At 49.8% G+C, this 23,702-nt stretch overlaps 1 protein-coding gene across 4 annotated transcripts in view; it reads left to right on the forward strand.

Moving 5' to 3' along the window:
- The window catches only part of RAI2 (retinoic acid induced 2), a 60,999-nt gene extending 37,513 nt beyond the window's left edge, over positions 1-23,486 (forward strand). For 2 of the 4 annotated variants that reach the window (XM_045778020.2, XM_045778019.2), the window contains exon 2: positions 21,505-23,486. In XM_045778020.2, coding sequence (XP_045633976.1) covers positions 21,529-23,118 — 1,590 coding nt within the window. In that variant the 5' untranslated portion in view covers positions 21,505-21,528 and the 3' untranslated portion in view covers positions 23,119-23,486. The remainder of the gene's footprint in view (positions 1-21,504) is intronic. The other 2 variants (XM_045778021.2, XM_045778023.2) reach the window with 2 other exon arrangements.
- Positions 23,487-23,702: the final 216 nt, after the last annotated feature.

Here is a 23,702-nt window from a genome sequence, read left to right on the forward strand (position 1 = left end):
AGCCACCTCTTTTTCATTTTATTTATTATTTATAGTTTAAAACGAAATTCTCACCTTATTTAGCCTTCCATAGTGAGGGTCCTTTGGCCCCCTATCTTTTTTTTTTTTTAAGATTAATTTTTTTTTGAGTGAGACAGAGAGGAGGAGCAGGAGGAGGGGCAGAGGGAGAGGGAGAAGCAGATTTCCCTACTGAGCAGGGAACCAGACATGGGGCTCAATCTCAGGACCCTGAGATCATGACCTGAGCCTAAGGCAGCTGCTTAACCGACTGAGCCATCCAGGCGCCCCTCCCTGTCTTTTCAGTAATAATTGCCAACCCCTATGGAGTGCTTACTGTGTGTCAGGAGCTATTCTAAATGTCTTGCGTGGTAGCTCTTCCTCCCTTTGACAAACAACCCTGCGGCATAAGTACTGTGAGCATCCGCATTGCCCAGATGAGGACACTGAGGCATAGAGAGGTTAAGAAACTTGCTCCTGCCCCACAGCCGGTCCGTGGGGCATCTCCCCTCTATTTCATCAAGTAGGGCTCCTCTCTACAAGTCAGAAGGGTTTGGATTTGCTGTGCCTCTGCGCTGTATTTTCTTTCTCATATGAGAAGTAGGGCGGATGAGTGAGGGTACACCTGTGAGGTCTCCTGGCGTCCCGACGCTTACCCAGTGGCGAGGAGCAGCTTGGGACAGAGGGCTTAGCGAGGAGTCATCCCCTGGCTTCTCAGCCAACAGTTTGAGTCACTTTGGTTGCATCCACCGGACAGAGCTGTGTGGGTCTGGTGAGACACAGCTGGAGTAACTGAAAGCAGATGGTTCTTACCTGCGCCGAGCCCTGCCATTAGCACTCTCCCGTCTGCATGCTTTTGGAATTGTCCTCCAGACCGAGAGAAGCCTGGGCAGAGAAACAGCCTGAATTCATCTCTTTGAAAATACATAGAACTTCTCATCTGCTTATTCTCCTGGGGGAAGTCAGAGGCTCTCGGAAGTTGGTAATTGTGAGCTCTTGAGTCATCATTTCTGCAGTTGTAGCAGAGCCCGGTGTGGGGGTGCGGGATGGAAACAGCACGTGGGTCTGTTGCCATAGACGAGGCGCAGAGTGGAGCGGCTGAAATCTCCTCCTGGAAGGAAGGGATTAGCCGGTCAAAGTGGAAAACAGATTTGAGAAATCCATTTACCCTGAAGGTTTAGTAGGGAATGCAGGTCAGACTTACTGTAATGTCTTTAGTCACGGCTCTGTCTCCTGGTTTTATCTTGGACCGGGCTCAGAGTTTCAAAAGAAAGGGGGTATGTGAGCCTTTAAACCCTGGCCTTAATATTTCCATCTACATTATTAGGAATAAAAATTCTTGTCATTTACCAAACCAAAGGAATGGCATTAAAATATGTGTAAAATTATTAATTAACTACTTGTATATTTCTCAGTTATTTTTAGGCTATTAAGAAAAATTCTTTTTTCTGCTTATATAATCATAGCACCCAGCTTAAATTTCAAAGAACACCACTAGCATATCCTTGATTTTTCTCTTGAGAGTAAAATATCACCTATGATAAGAAAAGAACTTGGAAATATTCACATGGATTTCGACATGGTCCCAGGCCATAAAAGAATGTCAGAATCCTTATTAGTCTTCAAATAATCTTTTTTGTGGCAAAGAACTTCTGCTTGGAAGAACACCATTTCAATATACTATTTGTCACCTCATTACCTGAAAGCCACTCAGAGGCATTTTGTGGAATTCAAACCATTTGAAGGCCCAGAGGGCCAACACATCATTACGGAAGACGCACACAGCCTTGAACAGAGAAGACAGAATTCTAACTGTAGTCTTGCCCCCGACTAGACGTGCGGCCTGAGGCAAGACACCTTTTGTGAACCTCTGTTTCCTCATCTGTAAAATGTGTTGCACTAGTAAAATGAAAATGAGAAGGCTGTGTGCGATCTAGTTCCTTGCTTTTCTTTCCTACACTCAAACTCTCTCCCTCCCTCTTCACGCAAGCACGGGCACGCACACTCGCGCACACGCGCACGGGTCCTGGAACGCTGGAATGCGCTCTACCGTGGTGCCTCCTGTCTTTCAGGGCTTTTGCTCAAGCGACTCCACCTCAGACAGGTTTTCCCCGATTGCCCTCCCTGAAGTAGTGTCTTCCCCACCTCGTTTCCCCTCATTTACTTCCTTCGTAGTGCTTAGCAGCGCCAGAAGGTATAAGACACTAGGATGCTGGTGCACGGGTCGGTAGATGAAGGAACTAATGGAATACAATAGAAAGTCCAACAGACCTACATGTTGAGTTGGGTGATGTCTTCATGGGTATTTATTTTGTTGTTTTAAATTGTATAATCTTAAACCGTTTTCAAAATAAAGTTTTAAAGACAAGCGAGCCATGCATGGAATAGTGTCATGAACTGAAGATTATGATTATACAGACTCTGTGCGCCTGAGATCCAGAAATTTTACAGTGAACGCTAGCTCAGCGCGAGGGGACTCCTCCTCCAGCTGAGAGATGGGCGGAGATGACCAGAAAGACCTCTGCAGCCCAGATGAGATTCTAGGTTGAACGTTTACTGGGTTATCAGGCAGTGTGCATTTCACCAGCAGTGGGCGCCCCACCCCATTTCACAGGCAAGGAAACTGCAGCTCAGAGAGGCTGAGTCCCTTTTCCAAGGCCACACAGTTCTGAAGGGGCAGAGCAAGGATCTGGGGCAGCCCTGATTCATGAGCCTGTGCCTCTGTCAGAACACCATAAAGCCTCCCTGGGCTGTTTGAGGGCTGAACACAGCAAATGGGAGTGTTGCCGCAGCCTCTTACTAGGGAAATAGGAGATTCCTCTCCACTGTGCCAAACAGGAGATCTTTGCCCTTAAGGAACTTCCAATTTCTGCTCCAACAGGGATTTTTTTGGGTGCCCCACCCCAGAGAGCCGCAGAGGAAGTCTCAGTAGCAGCATTTTGAAGCCTCTCCCACAGGGCCCCTCAGTTGGGCAGCAGTTGTTATCCAAAGACCAACACGTTTTGGCTTTTGCTCGCCTTAAACTCCCTCTCCCCTTTCCCAAACACAAAAATATTGGCATTTCCTGAAAAGTGGTTTTGGCCCAAAGCCTGATAGCTATCCCACACTCTTGGGCCAGTTTTCCTTGGGGCCTCTGTTCTTTTATTTCATTGAGCATTTATTTGGGAGCTGACGGTTGCTGCCTCCTTTGTTTATACCTGAGGTAAAGGGCCTTGGCAGGTGTCCTGGGGAGTGCCCGCCCCCATCAGCCAGCCTCTGCTCCGTCTCCGCTCCCTCGACTACGCTCAGAATTGGTCGAAGTCACAGTGCTCACACACAGTACCACTTTGGGTGGTGTTTTTTCCTTTTTGTAGTTTGATAGTACTTTCAGTCTTTTTCTCCTTAAATCAAGGGTAATTAAAATCAAATGATTCTTAAGTGGTCAAATGAATCAGGTTTGAGAATTTGGTGTACCCGTGTAATCGCTGTCTCGAAGAGGCTATAAAACATACCTGTCACCCCAGAAAAGTCCTTTTCCCTCCCCCTCCCCTATAGCAACCACTGTCTGATTTGTATCATACATTTTTTGGGCCTGTTTTTGGATATTGTGTCAATGAAATCTTATAGCATGTACACTTTTGTGTGTGGCTTCTTTCACTAGACACACTGTTTCTGAGACTCAGGGATGTTGTTGTATGTGGCAGGAGTTCACTGCTTTTCATTGCTGAGTAGAAGTCCACTGTGTGGGTGTTGCACACTGTGTTTATCTGTTCATCTGTTGACAGACATTTGGGTTTCCACTTCATGCCTTTTATGGCCAGACATCTGTGTACAACTCTTCTTGTGACTATATGTTGTCATTTCTTTTTTTTTTATTTAAAGGTTTTATTTATTTATTTATTTGATACAGAGAGAGAGAGAGAGCGTGCATGAGCGGGGGGAGGGACAGGCAGAGGGAGAAGCAGACTCCCCGCTGAGCAGGGAGCCTGATGTGGGGCTTGATCCCAGGACCCAGAGATCATGACCCGAGCCGAAAGCAGACCCTTAACTGACTGAGCCACCCAGGTGCCCCTATGTTTTCATTTCTTTGGGGAAGATACCTAAGAGTGGAATTGATGAGCCAGAGGGTGGACAGTTGTTTAACTTCATTGGAGACTCCCAGACGGTTCTCCAAAGTGACTATACCATTCAGCCAGCAGTGTATGAGCACTCCAGTTGCTCCAACTTTTGGTGTTGGTCTTTTTTATTTTAGTTGTTCTAATGGATGTGATAGGATCCCTTAGTTTTTTATTTTAAAGGACAATTTTAAGAATTTTCAAGCATGTCAGTCAATGCCAGCTCAGACACTGAAAAGGTCCTGTGAGAGGGGAAGCCAAGTGTTACATTTTTATGGACGGAAGGTTTCTGCTCATCATCCCTGTCCCTGAAGCACTGCCTCGAACCCTGAGGGCATTGTCTACAGGCTGTCACAGGGCAAGCTGAAGGCCAGAGCCCCCAGAGAGGCAAGGCAGGGCAAGAGAAGGAGGCAGGCAAGAGAGCCAGAGTGGAGAAGGGAGGGGCTCCTACACAGAGAGCTCAGAACCACATTGTGACAGCCCTAGGACCAGCCTCCGGGCAAATTGTGCTCTGCGCCTGCGTGGGCACACACAGCCAGTGAGAAACTAACATGTAAGTAGCCAGCAGGCACAGACCAGTTCATAAGCCTGTTCTAGGAAGTCCCAGCTGCTTGTCTTTTCTGCTGCTGTGACCACACATGGTATGAAAGCTCCACTCGATGCAGATAAAACAGTATTTCCAAGGCAGAATTTTGGCAAGGCAACTGGAAATCCTCCAAAACCAATTGGCAGGCATGGGGCCAGCTTGGTGGGAAGCATCAGAACCATCCTGGGGGTGCTGGCTATGCGCTTTCCTGACTTCTTCAGCCCTACGTACACAAGGCAGGGAGCACCTCTAAAATGTTTTCGCTAATCCGTATATCTCAAATGCCACTATTTTACCCATTTCTTACGGTCCTCATGCTAATTAGCAAGCTACCCATTTTACCACCTGTGAGTTCTAATATTCCCTGTGCTGTGTAGTCAAGCCTCAAGTACTGATGGAAATGAAGAGATAACTGGAACTCCGGTAGCACTCTGGGAACCGTCTTGCTGATTAGAACTCGAGTTGACAAACATCCTCCCCACTGCAGCCACCCCTCCCCCCAGGTGTGTGGGCTTGATGACAACGCTGGTTGACAGGGTTAGGGTTTCCACCTGAATCATGGACAGGAAATGTCCCACTGTAGGTGCTGGTGCCTCTTCTGTGTAGAAAGTGTTGTGATCAGTCCACTCCAAAGTGGCAGTGTCCCAAAGTCTTTAGACAGATCAGTATTTTGGAGAGGAACCCAGAAAGAGATCAGTAATGTTGAACACAAAGCAAAAGCTTGCTAGCAGTGAAACTTCAGTGGTTGGTAGAGGGGAGGATACTATTGAATGGGCAGTCTTTGCCTCGAAAATCAGTTATGGAGGGCACGAAGGGAAAGCTGGCCCAGACCCTCGAGCCATAGATGATGAGCTCCCCTAAAGGCAAATCCACAGGAACCTGTCCAATAAAGAATCTGGTGTGACTGGGGAAATGGCAGAAATCCCAGGCCTTCCTCCTCCGCAAACCAACAAAACATCCAAGGGTACAAAGAGAGAAGGGGTGCTGTGGTGCTGGCGGTTTCCTCTGGCCAGGTGCCAAGTACCCCAGCTTCCCAGGTCTCTCGGCCTGTGTCGTGCCAGGTCCCCACTTCATCTCCCTCCCACGCCCACACCCACTCACACGGACGAGGGCCGCCTGTGGGGCTCCAGGGACGAAGGCCACTGAAAGTCCTGCTCCTCTTGCTCTGTGAAGCTAGCTTCCCCCTCCTGCTCTCTCTCAACCCTGCCAGCTCTGTGAGTGCCTGTGAAATGGACTCTTTCCATGGATATTTATGCAGGACCCAAGCAAAAAATTGTCCATGTTAATAAATTAATTCAAGTCAGAAAGAACAGCCAAAGGTGTCCGTGCTTTTAGTGCAGAAAAGTTAGCACAGAGCAGCTCAGAATTGGGCTCTGAGCACTTGGGCTGCTTCTGCAGCTCTGGTTCTCAGCTAGTAGGGTTCAAGGTATTCTAAGGCTGCAAGTCAGTCTGTCCTTAGTAGTCACCGTGCAGAGTGGGTCCCAGGAAGCATTGATGGTGTCAATTAAAGTAATGCTAGCTGCTGTTTCAAATAAGTTGGAAGTGTGTCATGGCTCAAACACAATATAAGTTCATGTCTCACTTACAAAAATCCCAAAACGCATGTTCCTGATGGCAGGTGGCCCTCCTCCAAACTGTGATTTAGGCGTGCAGGCACTTCTATCTTGTGGCTCCGCTATCTCCAACAAGTAGCTTGCAAGAGGCCCCTGTGCATCAAGCTCAGGTAAGAAGGAAGGGACTGGAGCATCATGTATGGAAGGTTTGTAGGAGCCAGCCCTGGAAGTGGCGCGCATCACCTCCACCCACATTCTGTCGGGTAGAACTCAGGCACATGGCCCCCCTAACTGCAAGGGAGGCTGGGAAATGTAGTCTAGGCAGAACAGGAAATAGGTATGGTGAACAGCTGGCCAGTCAGCCAGGGATGAAGTATACTCCTGGGAAGGATGGGAATGAATCCCTGCCTGGGATGCATGCTTGTCCAGAGGTGTAGGAAGGAAGAGAAATGGGAAAGAAATGGGAGCTCCTGTGTTCTTCGGGGGCCAGCAGTGGCTGGCTGCAGCAGTGTTGGTGGAGGGAGGAGCTCAGGGCTGGGCCTGTCCCAGGTGCAGGAGCAGACCAAGGAATTCTAGGCTCTGGCCAGGGACGAGAAGACACTTTCCCCTTCTCTCTCCCTTCCTGCCCTTCCCCAGCCCCATCTACCCCTACACATGATGCCAGGAACCTTCACCCTCTGTTTTCCCGACCTCCCCCAGACCTGTCTTCTCTGTACTAAATGTTGTTCACGTTGTGCAAAGCTCTGGCCCTCCTTCCCATCAAAATAGTCATTCCCTGGGGATTCACGGCTCAGTTCCTGAAGGAAAAAAAAAATCAACAAACCAATTCACACCAGGGTGGTACTGATCTGCTGGGGTTTCTGAGACACTGAGATGCGAAAGTGAGTGTAAAATACCTAGCAGGGTGCCTGGCACATAAGTAAATGCTTAGTGAATAGTTTATTAGTATCATGTTGTGAGCCTGCGCGTACTGGGAGAGGGAGAGAGAGTCAGAGAGGCAGACAGAGGCAGAGAAGAGAAGGAACTAGCAAAGCCCTGCAAACTAATCTACTTCTCTTTTCCTCCCAACGCAATGGTCTCTCTACTGAATCATGGCATTTTGTTGGTCAGAATCTGTGAGGACATCAAAACTGTGTGGGTTCAGTTGGCAGTCCTTTGGGGCATAAGGCAGCTTTTCACCCCCTGTGGAAGAGCCAGACACCCTCTCTAGTTCATAGCACCCTGTCTCTCCCTGAAGCCCTCACCAGCCCTGGGCTCAGCCCTGGCCAGGCCACACACCCATTTCCTCCTGCACCTTTCCTCCCCCACTTCTGGAACTCCCCACTCCATTCCACTGTCTCCTGTGTTGAGCTCTGACCCGTGTGGCACCTCCAGCGATTAAGGTTTGATGACTGGAACTCGGAGGTGCAATAGGTGAGGACAAAGTAGACTGCACGTGAATTCTGGTTGGAGAGTTACAGGGACAACAGGTGGCCTCATTCCTGCTCACCTGCTGTGCGGGGTGTGTGTGTGTGTGTGTGTGTGTGTGTGTGTGTAAACACATGAATTCCAAAAGAACTCTTCCCTGAAAGAAAATAGGAAATAACACCTATAATCTTCGTCGTCAACCAGACAGATGTTATACAGCAGCTTTGGCCTCCCCCCATCCCAGCCTCGCTTTGTTTATGCTCTATTAGCTGCAATGACAAGACTTGCTTTCAGAGAAATAGAGTAAATTTCTAGGACTTCAAGAGGCTCACCAACCCTAAGATTCTGCAGTGGGTTATTCTGCTCTTGAAAGAGCTCACCTCCAGGCAGAGGGATGCTTCTGATCAAACAGAATTCCCGAAGGAAGGCTCCCTGTTTAAAAGATGAGCATTCCCCACCCTCTTCTTCCTGCATTGTCTGTGCACTTCTCAGGTCAAGGCTGCTATTATTTTTATTTTTAGGCGGGATGCAGCTGATGAAGTGAAGTGGCGTTTGTTTATTTATTGTTTTTTGGTCCCTGAGTTGGAACATAAGATCACCAGAAGAGAAACTCCCTCTATGACTCATTGCAGGAACATCTAGCGTTCCAGCCAGCACAAATATGATTAAACCAACTTTCCCGAGGGCCCCAGTTATATTCTAGCAAAGGAACACATTAACCAAGCTGACTATCTCTGGACCATTTTGCTTCTGGAACGAGAGCTGTCTGTGGCCTTCTCTTGTGCTAGGCTCTTTATGAGACCTCGAAGCGCACTTCTCGGGAGCTGGTTCTTCTGTGGCTTGGAGATTGTCACATAACACAGGGTCTTTTTCACAGGGTCATAGAGAGTGTCACCCATTGGGAAAACACCTGGCCATGGTGGCCTGAATTGGTGACATTTGGGTCTTCACATAAGCACTTTCCGGGGCATGGCTGGTGTAGCAGGCATGGTTTGTCCCCCACCCCCTGTCCCCTCAGATTGGCCTCTGTACCCTGAAGGCTGCTTACTGCAAATAGCTGTGACTTTCTTAAGGACACCCCCCCCCCCCAGCCCAGGAGCACACTAGGCCACCTGCCGGGCTAGTTCGAAAGGCCAGGGAATTAACACATCATCAAGGGAGCAGCCCTTGACCTGTTACGGATGGGGGTTGGTGAATAAACACCCCGACTCTGAGGCCTGTGGTTTCCACTGCCTCCCAGCATCCCCCAGTGGAATTGAGTCCTAGTTGCCCACAGTGGTAACTTAGCTGATAAATTGGCTTCCTTCTCTTCTATGCCTCACTACTTCGTTCCTCTACTGGTATTTTCTGGGATCTTTTCCCAAATAAACTACTTCCAGGCAAAACAGTCTGTTCATGGAGCAACGCAAACTCAGACAACTAGCCAGTTGGGTCCATCAAAAGGCAGCAGCTCTCTGCCCACCGTATCCATCAGCACTGGTGGCAGTTAGGAAGTTTCCACCGTGGCTGCAGCACTGCGGTAACATGCTATACGTAGGGACGGGGCCCTTTGAGAGCCCCTGACTTCTGCGTGGAAACCTAGGAAGACAGAAAGCAGACTTTGAAGAGGTAGGACATTCAGCCGCAGGGCCCTGTGCCATGAAGTGAGGACAACTTCGGACGCTGCTCAAGTCTTTGTGTCCGGCAGGCATGTACTCAGGAGGTTCTGCGAGGGAGCGGTAAGTGTTTGCTGGTTGAGTCTATAAAGGAATGAATACTTGACTCCCATTCACTTCCTTTCTTAGTCTTGAGTGCTTAGAGGTTGAGGGCACATCCCACCCCCTTTTCTGAACCTCAGATGCCTTCTACTGGAGCCAGCAACCTTGGTCGTAGTTGTCGGTTCTTGCCTCCATGGAGAGATCTCAAGATGGGAAGATCCTTCCCCATGACTGGTATCTGAAACCCCTAGATTAGAGTTTTCTTTGTCCATAACTTTGTCCACTGATTGAATTGTATTTATTATACCAATAAAGGAAACATAATCCTTGAACCTAGCAGTCCTGGACCTCAGTGAAAATGACTTTATCAGCTTCTTTCTGGAAAATCCAATTTTCATGGAGGAAACCCTATTCTGACCAAGCAAGGAGGGGTGAGAGGGTAGGCAAGAATGGAGATCAGGCATCAAAAGAAGATAAATGTTCGTTTTTTTCTAGAACTGACAGCCCAGCCAAGTCACAGGTGAATGTGCTTGGTAGTTTTAAAAGCATGGGAGAAGAGTTCCCCAAATTGGGATCACCTTTCTTCTGTACCTTTAGTGCCAGTGAACAATTTCTTACCTTCTCCAAGTCCTCATTCTACTGAGAAGCTCCAGTCCCACCTCTCCCTCCACCATGCTGCACAGTGATCGAGCTGTTGTGGCTCGCAGCGTCCCTTGGTGACCAGATGGGTGCTTTTCTCCCAGCTTTACCCAGTCTCTCAGGGTCTTCTCTCCTCCAACTGAGCAACTGTTCTCTCATTTGGACTTACACCTACTTTTAAATAGTCTCCCCCCTTCTTTCCTTTAACTCTTGCCCGAGTATCTCAGAAAACCCCTTTACTTTCTCTCTCCCTCTTGTCCTTACCCTCTTCCTCTGCCGTTCCATCCCTACTTTGTTTTTGTTCCTCTGGCGAGTGAGGAAATGACCCCAATGCAGTTGATAAGCTAGAGAGGAGAGCCGCTTGGGCCCTTGTGCCAAGGAGGATGGAGCCTGTAGGGCCTAAAGTGAAACTATGCCTTGTAGCCAATCAGCAGTAAACTCTCCTGAGTCCATATTCAAGATACAGAAGGCTCTGGCCACCGCCTCTTCCTCCCCCAGCCTATCAGCCTGAATGAGAACTAGATTTTTCTATTTCGTTGTTTTTCCATTGTCTTTCACTTCCAGTTGCGCCATAGCGTTGCTTCCTCTTTTCGCTGCACCTGTTCGGTACTTTAGCTATGGTGGGGGCTAAGTGAATTTTTGTGGAGACCTCACTGTCAGGTGTAACATTATCTATGTCAAATGCCTTCCCAGTCCCTTGCAGCTGATTTAAAAATAAATCTTCAAACAAACAAGGTTCTAACTTGGGAGCTTAATGTGCAAACCCACCAGGAGCATTTGTAATGCTATCTAAGACGCTCAGAAGAAATACGAGCAGTGGATCTGAAGATGATGACAGTGACACCGGTGGCAAGATGACGATGATGATGGTGATGATGACAGCTTTGACTATGAGAATGATGATGACAACGGGGACAGTGGTCCTGACGATGATGATGGTGGTGGCGGTGACGATAGCCATGTTTTGTGGAGGATTTTCCATGTGCCCAGCATGGTGCCAAGTACTTTACATGGGCTGTTTCCTTCTGTTGTTACGACCACCGCAGGTCTGTAATCGCCATTTTGCAGAGAGGGAGATCGAGGCTTCGAACTCACTTGCCCAAGGCCACACAGCTAGCAAAGCTACACAGAGCTAAAATTTGAACCTAGGCCTGTCTGAGTTCAAAGCTTGTCCTTCCGACCACTCTCATGCGGGGCCCAGTGCCCAGGGTGAGGCTGGTACTGTTTCTATGCTGGTAGTTGGTGAGGGGCTCACATGCTTTAGGAAAAGGGAAAATCTGAACTCCAGTCCTTTGACTTCACAAATCTACACCCCTTCTTTCCAGTGACCCCTCAAAGGGTCTATTTCTGGCACTCTAGTCTCTGGAAAATGTCCTGCTAATGACACGGGATTATAAACAGTCCTTTTCCCAGAACAAAAATTTAACCTTTGTATCTCAATCTAATTAGAAGTATTTTCTCTTCCAGAGGCAGGTTTTTCCCCCTCTTTGTTCTGTAGTGAAGAGGTTTCTTTATTGCAAAAAAATAAAATAAAATAAAAAATCTCCAAACACCATAGCTTTTTAAGATGACAGACACTGGCCCGAGACCTTAAATGAGACCTGCGCTCCTGCACAAGGTGGCCACTCGGGCACCAGCGCCTGAGGGTGTTTGGGGTTCTCTGTGTCCAGCCAAAGGCTGGGTAACCTTGACCAAATGCAGGGGCACACACTTACTGACTCTCCCAGCCCACTGTCCAGGTGAGCGTCACCTGCCCCCAACAGCAGTTCTTCCGGATTTTTCTCCCCATGATTCCGAGGTTCACCAAGACTTGAGGAGAGTGCTTCCTGCCTTGTAGTTTCTGGAAAATAAGCATTTCTTCTCTACTTTAGAGAGGTCCTTGCGCTAACGTCTCTTCCCACCGCTGTCTCGGGACTGGTGTTCTTCCCATAGGGACCTACTGCTTTACCTCTGCAGGAAACGAGGGCCTTGAAGGAGCCCCAGTAGAAGCAGTTAACCCTGCGAGAACACCAAGTGGTTAATCCTCTGGGAACTGAGCCACAGCAGAAGGCAACAGGCCTGTGGGGAAAACAGTACCAGGGTAGAGGGATAGGAAACACATACCTGGCACACAGGAGGTGTTCAGATAGTTCTTGAAAGAATAAATACATGAATGGAGGAGCACCTCGTGCCTATTCTACCCCTCACCCAGTCCTGCGTGGCCCGAGGGCCGCCGTCGGCCCTTGTGGGCAGGCCAGAGGTAATGGAGAGTATGAAATGAGATCGTAAATGCAAAGACATCTGACATTGCACCTGGGCAAGAAAGGAGGCCGGGCAACCCCATGGTGCCCGCCCCCAGCCAGTCTCCCAGATCCCTCCTGTGCTCTAGTGGGACCCAGCAAAAGTCATTGACAGAAAACCAGGCCTGTGTGCTCTTGGCTCTAGTTGCGAAGTTTTCCCTATAATCTTCAGATTTGTCTAGCTTTAATATTTTGCATTTCAACTGACTGTTTACCTGGCGAGGCCCAGCCATAACCTGAGACCCTGCAGAGACCACAGAGTAGGCATGTTTGGCATGGGGTAGGTTCTTTGCCAGTGCTGTGATGTCTTCAACCCACAGACACTGCCTGACTCTGGGCAGTTGAATCCCCAGAGAAACAAAGCATACTCTGACTGAAGCTGAAAAAAGCTTCGTACCTTCTCCCTTCCTTTTAGCCTTCGCTTCTTGCCTGGCCTGGTTTAAAGACGAACTGGAGGGGTGCCTGGATGCCTCAGTCAATTAAGCGCCTGATTCTTGATTTTGGCTCAGGTCATGGTCTTGGAGTCGTGAGATCAAGCCCCTCAACAGCGAGACTGCTTCTCTCCTTCTCCCTCTGCCCCTCCCCGTGCTCGCATGTGCACTCTCTCTCTCTCTCAAATACGTAAATCTTAAAAAAAAAAAAAAGATGAACTAGAACTTCTCTCTTCACCATTCATGGTCCCTCCCCCAGGCTGTGCCCCTCATCCCCCCTGGGGCCTTTGCACTTGGGAGGATGGGAGTGAGTCTTCTCAGTGGTCCTGGGAGTGGCCCCAGAAAGACCTACCCCCACCACTTTGTGCACTTCCCTTCTTCCCAATTCTCCTTCACACTTCCCCATCTTTCATGGCCCTGCAGCAGTTCCTAGAAGGCCAAGTTTGACTCCTTCCCATCAGGCACCACTCACTCGAGGGAGGCCTGAGTTAACTTCCTTCCCATTATGAGAGCAGGGCAGTACTCCATATCATAAAAGAGGAAACTGAGTTCCAGGGACATAAAGTGACTTTCCCACAGTCATGAAAACCTCGTGTGTGTGTGTGTGTGTGTGTGTGTGTGTGTCTTTTTTTAAAGATTTTATTTATTTATTTGACAGAGAGAGAGAAAGCACAAGCAGGGGGAGCTGCAGAGGGAGAGGGAGAAGCAGACTCCCCACTGAGTAGGGATCCCGATGCAGGGCTCGATCCCAGGACCCCACGATTATGACCTGAGCCAAAGGCAGACACTTAACTGACTGAGCCACCCAGGCACCCCTGTGTGTCTATGTCTTGAACTCATCTCTTCTGTTTCAATCACTTGTCTATTAGGTATCATGGAGTCAAGAGTTTATTTCATCTTTTTTAATCTAGCTCCTTACCCATCAAACTATATCAGACTATATATAGATATTTTGATGGTTGAATCAGACTATCCCACGGACTTGGGTTCAATGCTGGTTACGTCAGAGAGGTAGCAAGGGACCCCTTCGACTCAAATGGCCTTTGCAACCAAAGCCGTGGGTGAAGGGCTGTGCTTCTGGAGGAGCACGGATTTGGGAGGAGGTGCACTCTACAACCTCTGAGCCACAGCTTCCTGCTCGGCAAAATGGAGAGGTGAACTGGGCCAGTGACCCCGAGCCTTGTTCAGGCAAGGGGGACCTGGAAGTTTTGCTGGGCCTTGAGAACGTCATCATCTCTCCTACTGAGTTGCAGCATTTTCATTCTTGCACTCCTATCAGAAGAAAATGGCACACTTCCCCAGCACACACACACACACACACAGGATGATATGTCTTCCTGTACTGATCTATTGCGCATGTGCTATAAAATAGAAGAATGGGGATAAGAAGGCTGAGATGGCAAACTGAACATAAATGAGTTTTATGGGGACCTTACCTTGCTCCCAGGAAGACCTTGGAAGGCCCTGGTGTCGATGATGCTCAGGGCCCCGCTTGCTCCTCCTGACTCACCCACCTCCGCCATGTTTCACCAGCATCACATCAGAGCTGAGATTGGCAGTCTGTGCTCTGCAGAACTGCCCACAGCCACTGCCCACCTAACGGAAGGGGAGACTCAGTCCGAAACCATAAGGCCACCAGTTTTCATAAATGAAGTGACCTGTCGGGGAATTCATTTCCAAAGCTCACCTGGGTGGTCATATTTCTTTTGGAGGGCTGTGTGGGTCTCTGGATATAAAAGGCAGTCAGCTCTGAGGCGGGCAACTATTTTGTGTATTCTCTGTATTTTCACTAATTTGGGAACACGTTCACGTGGTAATTATGTTCACAGCACCAGTAGATCGGCTCTGTGCTGGTGTTTAAAGCTCAAAAAATCGAATCACTGGGGCAAGTAACAATTATTACACCCTATGGGGAGAGCAAAACCATTTTTTACCCAGCTGGAATTACTTCTTAGATATTTAGTGCATATCAGATCCTGAATGGTGAAACCATATCCATGTTGTATTAAAGGGTGAAAATTATGCATTTCTCATGTAATTCCTAGTAAGTGGTGAGTGATTTTTCTACAGAATTAAGTCAGTCACTGAGGGTGTACTTGAAGTACTGGATTGAAAGCAGAAAATAGACTCAGAAGAGAGAGCGCTTGGCGGGGCAGGATTCTTAGCAGAGGTCTCTGCCAAGTCAGCCTTGCAAGAGGGAGAGACATATCACCTTTTCCCAGGGGCAGGGGAACTTGGGGAGACACTGTGAGAGCTGGGGAGAAGTTGAGGGAGTTTGGGTTGATGGCTTTAGTTTTTTCTGTGAAGCACGAAGCCAGATCCGTCACTAGGAAGGTTGGTCGACAGCTGCCTCGTGTTCTGGCCTCTGGATTAAGAGTTCCCAACCTGACTGTATGTTAGAATCACCTAGGGAATTTTTTAAAACCCCAATGTCCCAGTTGTGCCCCAGACTAATTAAATCAGAGTCTTGGGAGGGGGGGCAGACATCAGTAGTTTTTAAAAGCTCCCAAGCGATTCTAACGTGCAGCCATATTTGAGAACCAGCGCTAAGCGAGAACTTGCCAGACTTTAACATGCGTGCCCTCAAACCTCCTGGGAGGAGCCTGTCAAGGTGCAGATTCTGATTCAGGAGGTCTGAGGTGAGGCCTAAGAGCCTGCATTTCTCAGCAGGCTCCCAGGAGATGCTGCTGCAGCTGCTTCAGGGACCCCACTTTGAGCAACGAGTGCATAGACGGTCCAAGTTTGACCTGAAATTATTGATAGCTGCCTACAGGCTCCATAAAAATCAAAGCTGTCAATATTTTACAGTTGGAAAATACATATCTTAAGAGAATTATCAAGATGTACTATTTAAATGAATGTTTTAGAGGAAGAAATTTATCTTGATAGAAAAATCTAGATGAGGCTAATTTCAGTGGAAGAGGAGAACAGGTCCCATCTGCCTGCTGTTGGGACTACAGAGGGCATACTCAGGAGCAGGGCCAGGGCCTGGGGGTGAAGGCTGCCCAGCCAGCCCAGGTCACTAAGATCATCACTTCCCCTGAGGTTGGGCTTGCCTTCCGGTGACCTCAGACAGACAGTACTCCCTGGCTTGAGTTGCTTCACTATGTTGAATAACCTCTGCTCCTCACACCCAGGTTCCCAGCTATGAAGAGTTTGCTCAGGGGCACTGGGCTCTGCAGACCAGAGCCTGGTGATCACCTTGGTAGTTGTCTGTGGCGAAAATGTTGTAAATTCACAAAATAAAATTCAGCCCCTCTCTAGAAGATTATCTGGACCACTGAGATCCAAATTCCCTGCTCAGAAACCAGACTGTACCCGAATTGGTCTTGAGGACTCTGTCTTGGGTCAACGTGGAGTTCACAGTCATGTTTTGAAGTTCCTTCAGTTTGAGTTGGTGCGGGCTCTTCAGGGGGCCCCACGGCATCATTTGGGACATGGCAGAGGGCATTAAGGGTGAGGGGATTGGGCTGTCTGGGAGTGGGAGTGTGTGTGTGTGTGTGTGTGTGTGTGTGTGTGTGTGTGTGTGTTTGTGTGTGTGTGTGTGGGAGAGAGAGAGAGAGAGAGAGAGAGAGAGAGAGAGAGGGAGAAAGAGAGACTGACTTAGTGATAAGTGCCCATAATGAGGAAATTAGATGGACTCTAGGACTTGGAGACTAGTCTAAATTATCCGAGTGTTCAAGTGTTTTTTCTTTTTAAATTAAGCCATAAACAAATCCTCATTATATAAATGTCAATCCGTGAGGAAGCCTGTAGGGTGCCACGAGTGCTTTGTGCAACAGTCTGGAAGCAGGAGGCTTGAGAGGCAGGCATGGCTTGCGGCCGCACCTGGTGGGGCGCAGATGTGGAGCGGGACCCTAACCGACTGCCCCGGAGTTAGGCCCCTGGTCAGCTTCCTCCTGAATGTAGCTCCTTAGAAGGAAAACAGCACACAGACGGCTTCACTTCACTTTTCTTTTCCTGGGTGTGCCGGAGAAACACGGGAACCCAGGGTGGACTCATTCTCATGCCGCTGGCTGGTGAAGGCGGCTGGCTGGCTGTCGCGTTACCCTCCATGGTGCCGCTGGGCCTGACCCTCTGCTTTTATCACAGTGAGAGCATGCTGACTTTTGTAATAACTGGTCTTGGGCAAGTTTTGGTCAGACTTTCTGAGTCACAGTTTCCTCATCTGTGAAGAGAGTCAGGAAGAGGATGGAGATGTGAGCTCGAGCGCCCCCGCTAGCCTTGACATGCCATGATTGGATAAATGGTGAGCCTGCAACTAGAGGCCGGGCGGGAAAAACCAGATTCAGAAAGGCCTAAATGCTCATTCATGTGCCCCTTCACTCAGAAAGTGTTTCCTGAGCACCTACTATTCACCAGATAGAGAGAAAGTTGAGGCAGTCCCTTGCTCCTGAAGAAATGAATGACTAGGTATTCCCAGTATGAGGGGGGCTCAGGACCAGGCAAGGGCAAGTTGGGGTGCTGTAGGACCTCAGTGAGGTGGGGGTGAGATCTCAGAGGATAAGACCCCAAAATCTGATGGATGCGTCAGAGTTGGCTGGGTGAGAGTAGAGGCCAAGAGGGTTCCAGGCTGAGACACAGATCCTAGGGAGAACTTGCCTCTCTGGTACCCTTAGATCTTGGTGATAACTAGATAAGGGGTTCAGATAACAATTTTGTGACCCCACAGGTCTCTCTGAGCCTAACTACTGCCCCAGATAGCCTCTCCTCACGTCCTCGTTTGCCCTGGGCCCTGAGACTTTTCCCCAGTGTCTCCATCTGGGGGGCATGTGGCCTGTACTCGGGTGGACCTCAGCCCTCCAGCCTCAGCAGCTGATCAAGGGCCAAGAGATTGAGAGTGACCCACAGATCCAAACTACCCATTTCCCATCTGGCCACACTGCATTGACGGACCCCCCCCCATCCCCGATCGTGATGGGCATAGGCAAGACAGAGACTTCATTTAAACCCATTTGCAAAAGATGTTTTGAAAAACCTTAACTAAATGTTCCCTGTCATCTCTGAGGAAGTCGTGCCCCTCCACCTGAGCATTAGTTGGTGACTCCCGTGATTCCTCTTGATTTGAAATGGTCCCTAGCACGCCTGCCTCCCCATGCTCTTCAGCAGTGAGGACGCCTTCTCTCCTGTCAGCTTGCCCTCTGACCCCTCATCTCATGAGCTGGCTGTTCTTTGCAGAGTATCTCTAGGGCCTCCCGCACTGGCTCATGCAGCAGTGCCACCCTCTGTGCCCGCACTGGGGGTACCCGGGGCTCCCAGCAGCTGACTCAGAGTCGGACACCCAGTGGTGGGATGAACAATAGGGGAAGGAGACAGAGAGAAAGAGAAGAAACTTCCTGGGAGGCAGGAGGGTGCATGATAGAGGCAGGGCTACCGGCTCCCTTGCCGGTGTAGCCCAATACAAGCCTCCTCTCAGCGGGCCAGCGGTGCTTGAGGGAAGGGACTGGGGCTGCTCACGGGGGCTACTTTGGCTGAGTAGTCAGGCGGGACCAAAGCTGTCTTGTGGGAGGACGTGGAAGTGAGATTGGGCCCGTGCTTCCTTTCCCCTTTGTCCCGGCCCTGCTCCCAGAGACTTGAGTCCGCAGAAGGAGATCTAAGGGCCTCCCTGTAACTCATAGGGGCTGAGATGCCCTCCCGCCCACATGACATCTGTCTGGGGAAGGCCGAGGCGTAGAGGATGCTGACCTTCTTGCCCTCCAGTAACAGGGCTTTGGGCTGTATTCCCCACAGATAGAAACTCCGGTGACCCTTCAGCTCCTTCCCTGGTGAGAGGGACAGAGGAGGGCCCTGGTGGACAAAAGAGAATAAACAAGTAGTTCAATGACTTTCTGGAAAGGACCTGGCCACCACTATGAGGAAATCTTATATTCGTGTGCTCTCTGTTATACAGCTCTGCGGGTGCGTGCACTCAGTGTTAAAGCAAAGGTTGAAGAGGACTGTTCTTGCCAGGAAACCAAACACATGAAAGAGTGTGGCCCTCACAGCTCCCACTTGGAGGAGAAGCCTGGGATTAACCCTGAACTCGTCAGTGTCCCTTATCCTAGTCATCTAACATTCCTAGGAAATCAGTTTTCTCATCAGTAAAATGGGCATAATCATAGTACCCTTCTCATAGGGTTGTTCCGAGGATTAAGTGAAGTAATGCATGGAAAGTTCTCAGCATTCTTGGCAGAGGCCTGGCACATAGCAAATGCCCAGTGAGTATTGGCTCTGGCCATCTGTGGAAGGAGCAGTGGCCCTCTGTCCTGGCAAGGTCCCCTCCTCACACTCTGAATAACGAAGTTCTGGGGAAGTAGAAGGCCTAGAACCAGGGCCAGCCAGGGGGAAGAGTGAGCTTTCACAGGAAGAGGTGAGAGCTGGCAGCTGAGCTGAAGGTGTGTGCCAGGAGCTGGGGGAAGAAGCATTGAGAAATCAGCCTTCTCTGTCTGAGAGGGGACAGGGGTGCGTGAAGGGCAGAGATGGAGGGAGGCTGTCTCGTTGGCAAGGGCAGATAGGTGCAGCCCATTACAAGAAAGCAGTCTTACTGCTGGGTAATCCTAAACTCACAGGAAGCCCAAATATGGCACAGAACATATCTTGACTTCTCCTGGTGAGTTTCCTCGAAGGCCATCAGAAGCCACCTCAGATGGGTGGCCATGGGTGTCTTCTCTTACCATTGCTGTCTGTGTCCTCATCAGTCCCATCCCAGCTTCCCTGTAGCCCTTTCTCACCTCTCCCTGGGAGTTCTGGTTCCTGTGAGGGACAGGGCAGACCCTTCTGGAGGACACCTCAGGTTCTCGGGGCCTTTACAGGACTGTGAGTTGAGTGGCCAACAAAGCTTCATCCTTCTGATGTTGTTGCCTCCCCTGGCATAACTTTGATGCCTTCTCATGCTAGCAAATCTCTCCTCCACTCAAAGACATGTGCCCCACTGGCCTGTAATCTCCACTAAAGCAAGAACCTTGTCTGACTGGCTCATGACAGCCGCTCCAACCCCCCAGTGAAGTGCTGGTGTGCAGCAGGCATTCAGCAGATCGATTAATTGAATGAGTGAATGAAGGCATGCATGTGTGCATTCTGGAATGAGAGAACTAATGCTGTGTTGGAGGTATGATATTTTTGGGGCTAAATCAGGGAGCATTCCTCTCAGGAAAAACCAGGCCCTTCAGTTGGGGTAAGCCCTCTCAGCTTCCCTGGGGTGGGCTGCCTCCCTACTCTGCCCTAAAGGAATTATTGGCCAACACGCTGGGTCACCTCCTGGTTTCCGGAGGACACCCTGGCTCTAGAGAGTCAGGCTCTGGAGCCCTCCCTCAGAGGCACCACAGTGCGACCCTGCCAAGGGCATCGCCTACGGAGTTGTTTGCATAGCATCCTTCCCCTTGCCCCCCCCCCTTCCTGCTTCAGAGAAACTCCGTGTTCTATGCATTTGACACATTTTGATTGTCTGGAAATATCACACCTTTGTTCATTTGTTAAAGCTGCCTTCCCGTAGTGAGGCCTTGTGTGTTTGTTTCCACTCCCATGGCCTGCTGGGCTGCCTCTCCTCCTTGTTGTGGAGGATGTGCTGGTAATTTGGGGGTGAGGAAAGGAGGACGTGAGGTGACCCCGGGACTAAAGTCTAGACAGCTCCAACAGGTGAGGTCAAGAATCTGAGTTGCCCAACGCCTGCCTGGTGAGCCTGAGGATTATTGAATTATTATTGAGCCCAACCAGACTCCAGGGCTGCACAGATCCCTGAGTTAGACATGGTGCCTGCCTTCTCCATGGCAACGAGGCTAAATATGGACGCGTTTCCATGGAGAGCTATCTCGCAGTGGCAGCCCTGCTTCCTCCAGGAAGCACCCGCACTGGGTTCCTTTGGCCTCTCAGGAGGCGGCTAGAGGTCCCGAGGATATCAGAAAAGAGTACCTCACCTTGGAGGATGTTTGTTTCCAACAGGTCTTCCATTTCCCCAGCCCTAGAATCAGCAACATCCCTTCTTGACAGCTAGAAGTTAGGAGAGGTCACGGGTCACACAGAGGAGCTGATTAGGGAAAGCCACCCTGGGCCCAGTGAGCGTTCATGCAATTATGCCATGTCTGCCCAACTCTGTGGAGTGGATTTTCCTGTGATGGGGAGGAAAAGGGGTGGCATTTGTCAGAGGGAGTCCGTGAGACAACTGTGATGATGCTTGTGGAAATTGCACCGCTGCTCTTTTCATCAAGCCAATTTGGGAAGAATTATTGCTACAAAGAGTTTTTAAAATGCTTTTCCATAATTGGAATGACCCTCTTCCATTTTCTTAGAACGTTCTACATTAAGGAGGGCTTGTGATGTAAGGAGGACTGATGAATCACAGACCTTTACCTTTGAAACCAATAGTACATTATATGTTAATTTAAAAAAAAAAGAATGTTCTAATTGGACGGGATTTTATTTTGTTCTCCAAGTAAAGTAAGTCTTTGCTGCCCATTTGAATTTGAACGAGTCAAATCTCCACATATCCTAACCGTCCAGTCCGGCAATGTGGAATGGAACTTTGTGTTTGGTGAAAGCTAAACATATAAGCTGAGTATTAGGCTTAAAAATACTCTGTTTAACCTCTCTTGGCTGTTTAGTCATTACATCATCTGTGTTTATAGCTTCATCGTCTGTTAAATTGGGCCTCTCTGTGCACAGCTGATCATTTGGGTGTGTTTGTATATATTAGGAGATATCTATAACATGTATGTATGCATAGAGAGATGGGTGTGCTCCCTGGTTCACCGAGATACGGAGACTTTTAAAAGATGTGGAGAGACCACTTAAGGCAATTACAAATAGTCTCCGACGGAAGGTTCACGTCGCACGTTCTGTGTTGCAGGCCCAGTGGCATCAGAGCCGAGTGATGGACGATCTGCGGTCCCAGAACCTCTCCATGGACATGACCGACTCCTCTCCTGCCTTGGCCAATAACAGACTGGAGAATGGCATGGCCCAGCTCATCACCACCGAGGCCTGGAACATCAACTCCACTGACCTGGTAAAGAAGGCCCTGGTGACCGTGCCGGCCCCATCCATCCTGAACCCCCCTGCCGAGTCTCAGAGCGGTATGGCCCTGAAGGTGGCGGCCACCGTGCTGCAGCCCCTGTGCCTCGGGGAGAGCCCGGTGGTGATGCCCATTCACATGCAGGTGGAGGGAAGCTCTGCGCCCGAGCTCAACCCTAATGGCAATGCCACGTATGTCATGACCACACAGGGCCCTGTGCAGCTGCCCGTGGTGCTGGAGCAGCACGTCTTCCAGCACCTCAACTCCCCTCTGGTCCTGCCGCAGGAGGCCCCGTGCTCCTCCAGTGCCATCCACAACAACCTGTTCCAGGGAGCCGAGGACCCTGAGGCCCAACCCCAGCTCCTGGACCTACGGATCCCCAGCCAGCCGCAGGAGCCCACGTTGCCGTTCGAAGCCGTGCTCCAGAATCTGTTCCCCTCACAGGGTGCTCTCGGCCCCCCACCCTGCCAGCCTCCTCCCGGATATGCCCCTGTGCCCCCCCAGCCCTTTAACTCCCCCCTGTCCCCCCTGGTCCCTCCAGCCACCCTCTTGGTGCCCTACCCCGTGATCGTCCCCTTGCCCGTGCCGGTCCCCATCCCCATCCCCATCCCAGTGCCTCAGAGTCCTGAATCAAAGCTCAGCTCCAGTTTCCCCAAGCCACCATCTTCCTTCGGCCTGCACCCCTTTAAAGGCACCCAGACCCCTCTGGAGAAGGAGGAACTGAAGCCCTTCGATATCCTGCAGCCGAGGGAGTACTTCCAGCTTAGCCGCCACACGGTCATCAAGATGGGGAGTGAGAACGAGGCCCTGGATCTCTCCATGAAGTCCGTGCCCTGGCTTAAGACTGGCGAAGTCAGTCCCCCTATCTGCCAGGAAGATGCGGCCTTAGACCTGTCGCTGGCAGCCCACCGAAAATCTGAGCCTCGCCTTGAGACACTGTACGACAGCAGCGGGTCCGTGGACAGCCCAGGTCACGCCGCGATGGAGAAACTTCCCGGTGGCATGGAAGTGCCCTTTGCCCCTGCCACGGTCCACGGGGCCTCGGCTCTGCTGGATAGCCACGTGGGCGGCAGCAACCCCACCCAGCTGCCCAGCCAGCCCAACCAACCCAGCGGCGAGGTCAAGGCCGAAAATCACATTGAGATCGTGAGCGAGTCCCAGGCGGCCAAGGTGATCGTCTCGGTGGAAGACGCCATGCCTGCCATCTTCTGCGGCAAGGTCAAAGGCCTCTCAGGCGTGTCCACCAAAAACTTCTCCTTCAAAAGAGAAGACTCCGTGCTTCAGGGCTACGACATCAACAGCCAAGGGGAAGAGCCCATGGGAAGCACGGAGCCCCTTAGGAAACCCGTCAAAAACCGGAGCATAAAGTTAAAGAAAGTGAACTCCCAGGAAATACACATGCTCCCGATCAAAAAACAACGGCTGGCCACCTTTTTTCCAAGAAAGTAAATAATGGCTTTTTAAAATTTTTATGATTATAATATGGGGAAAGGTACATTGGTTTTATAAAAAGGCGTTTAAAACAAATTATCTTTGTTAATTATTTGGGGGAGTAGTTGGGAAGCGGGAAGGCGAATTGGCTCTAGAGGCCCTGTAAGCTAGTATCGTTTTCTTTTTTAATTTTTGACTTTTCACAAATGAGTAAATAAGAGCAACCTATTTTTCAAGCAGATTGCACATTTTTTGCAGCTTTAATGGAATATTGGGTGAATCAGAGGGGTAAAAAAGCTATTTTCATTGCCACAAAGTGCTTTGATGATGTAATACCTAATAAAGGGTAGGATGAATATTTCACAATAAATGTTTGTTTGCACTAATTGGTTGCAGCATTCTATCATTTTTTAAATTTGCATTCCTTAACTGGTGGGGTTTGGCCAAAACCGTTGCTTGTAAAGCACGACAAGTTCTCTGTGCTTTGAGATCTAAGCTCTTTGGGCATATCGGGCAGAGAAGAATTATTTTGGCCTATGCCCCCATAAAAGGAAGACTAGGAAATATGTATGACCTGGAGCAAGTCACTTCCCCCATCGAAA

Source organism: Ursus americanus, chromosome X, assembly GCF_024610735.1.
Source record: "Ursus americanus isolate L20-20 chromosome X, mUrsAme1.1.p, whole genome shotgun sequence".
Lineage (NCBI taxonomy): Eukaryota > Metazoa > Chordata > Mammalia > Carnivora > Ursidae > Ursus > Ursus americanus.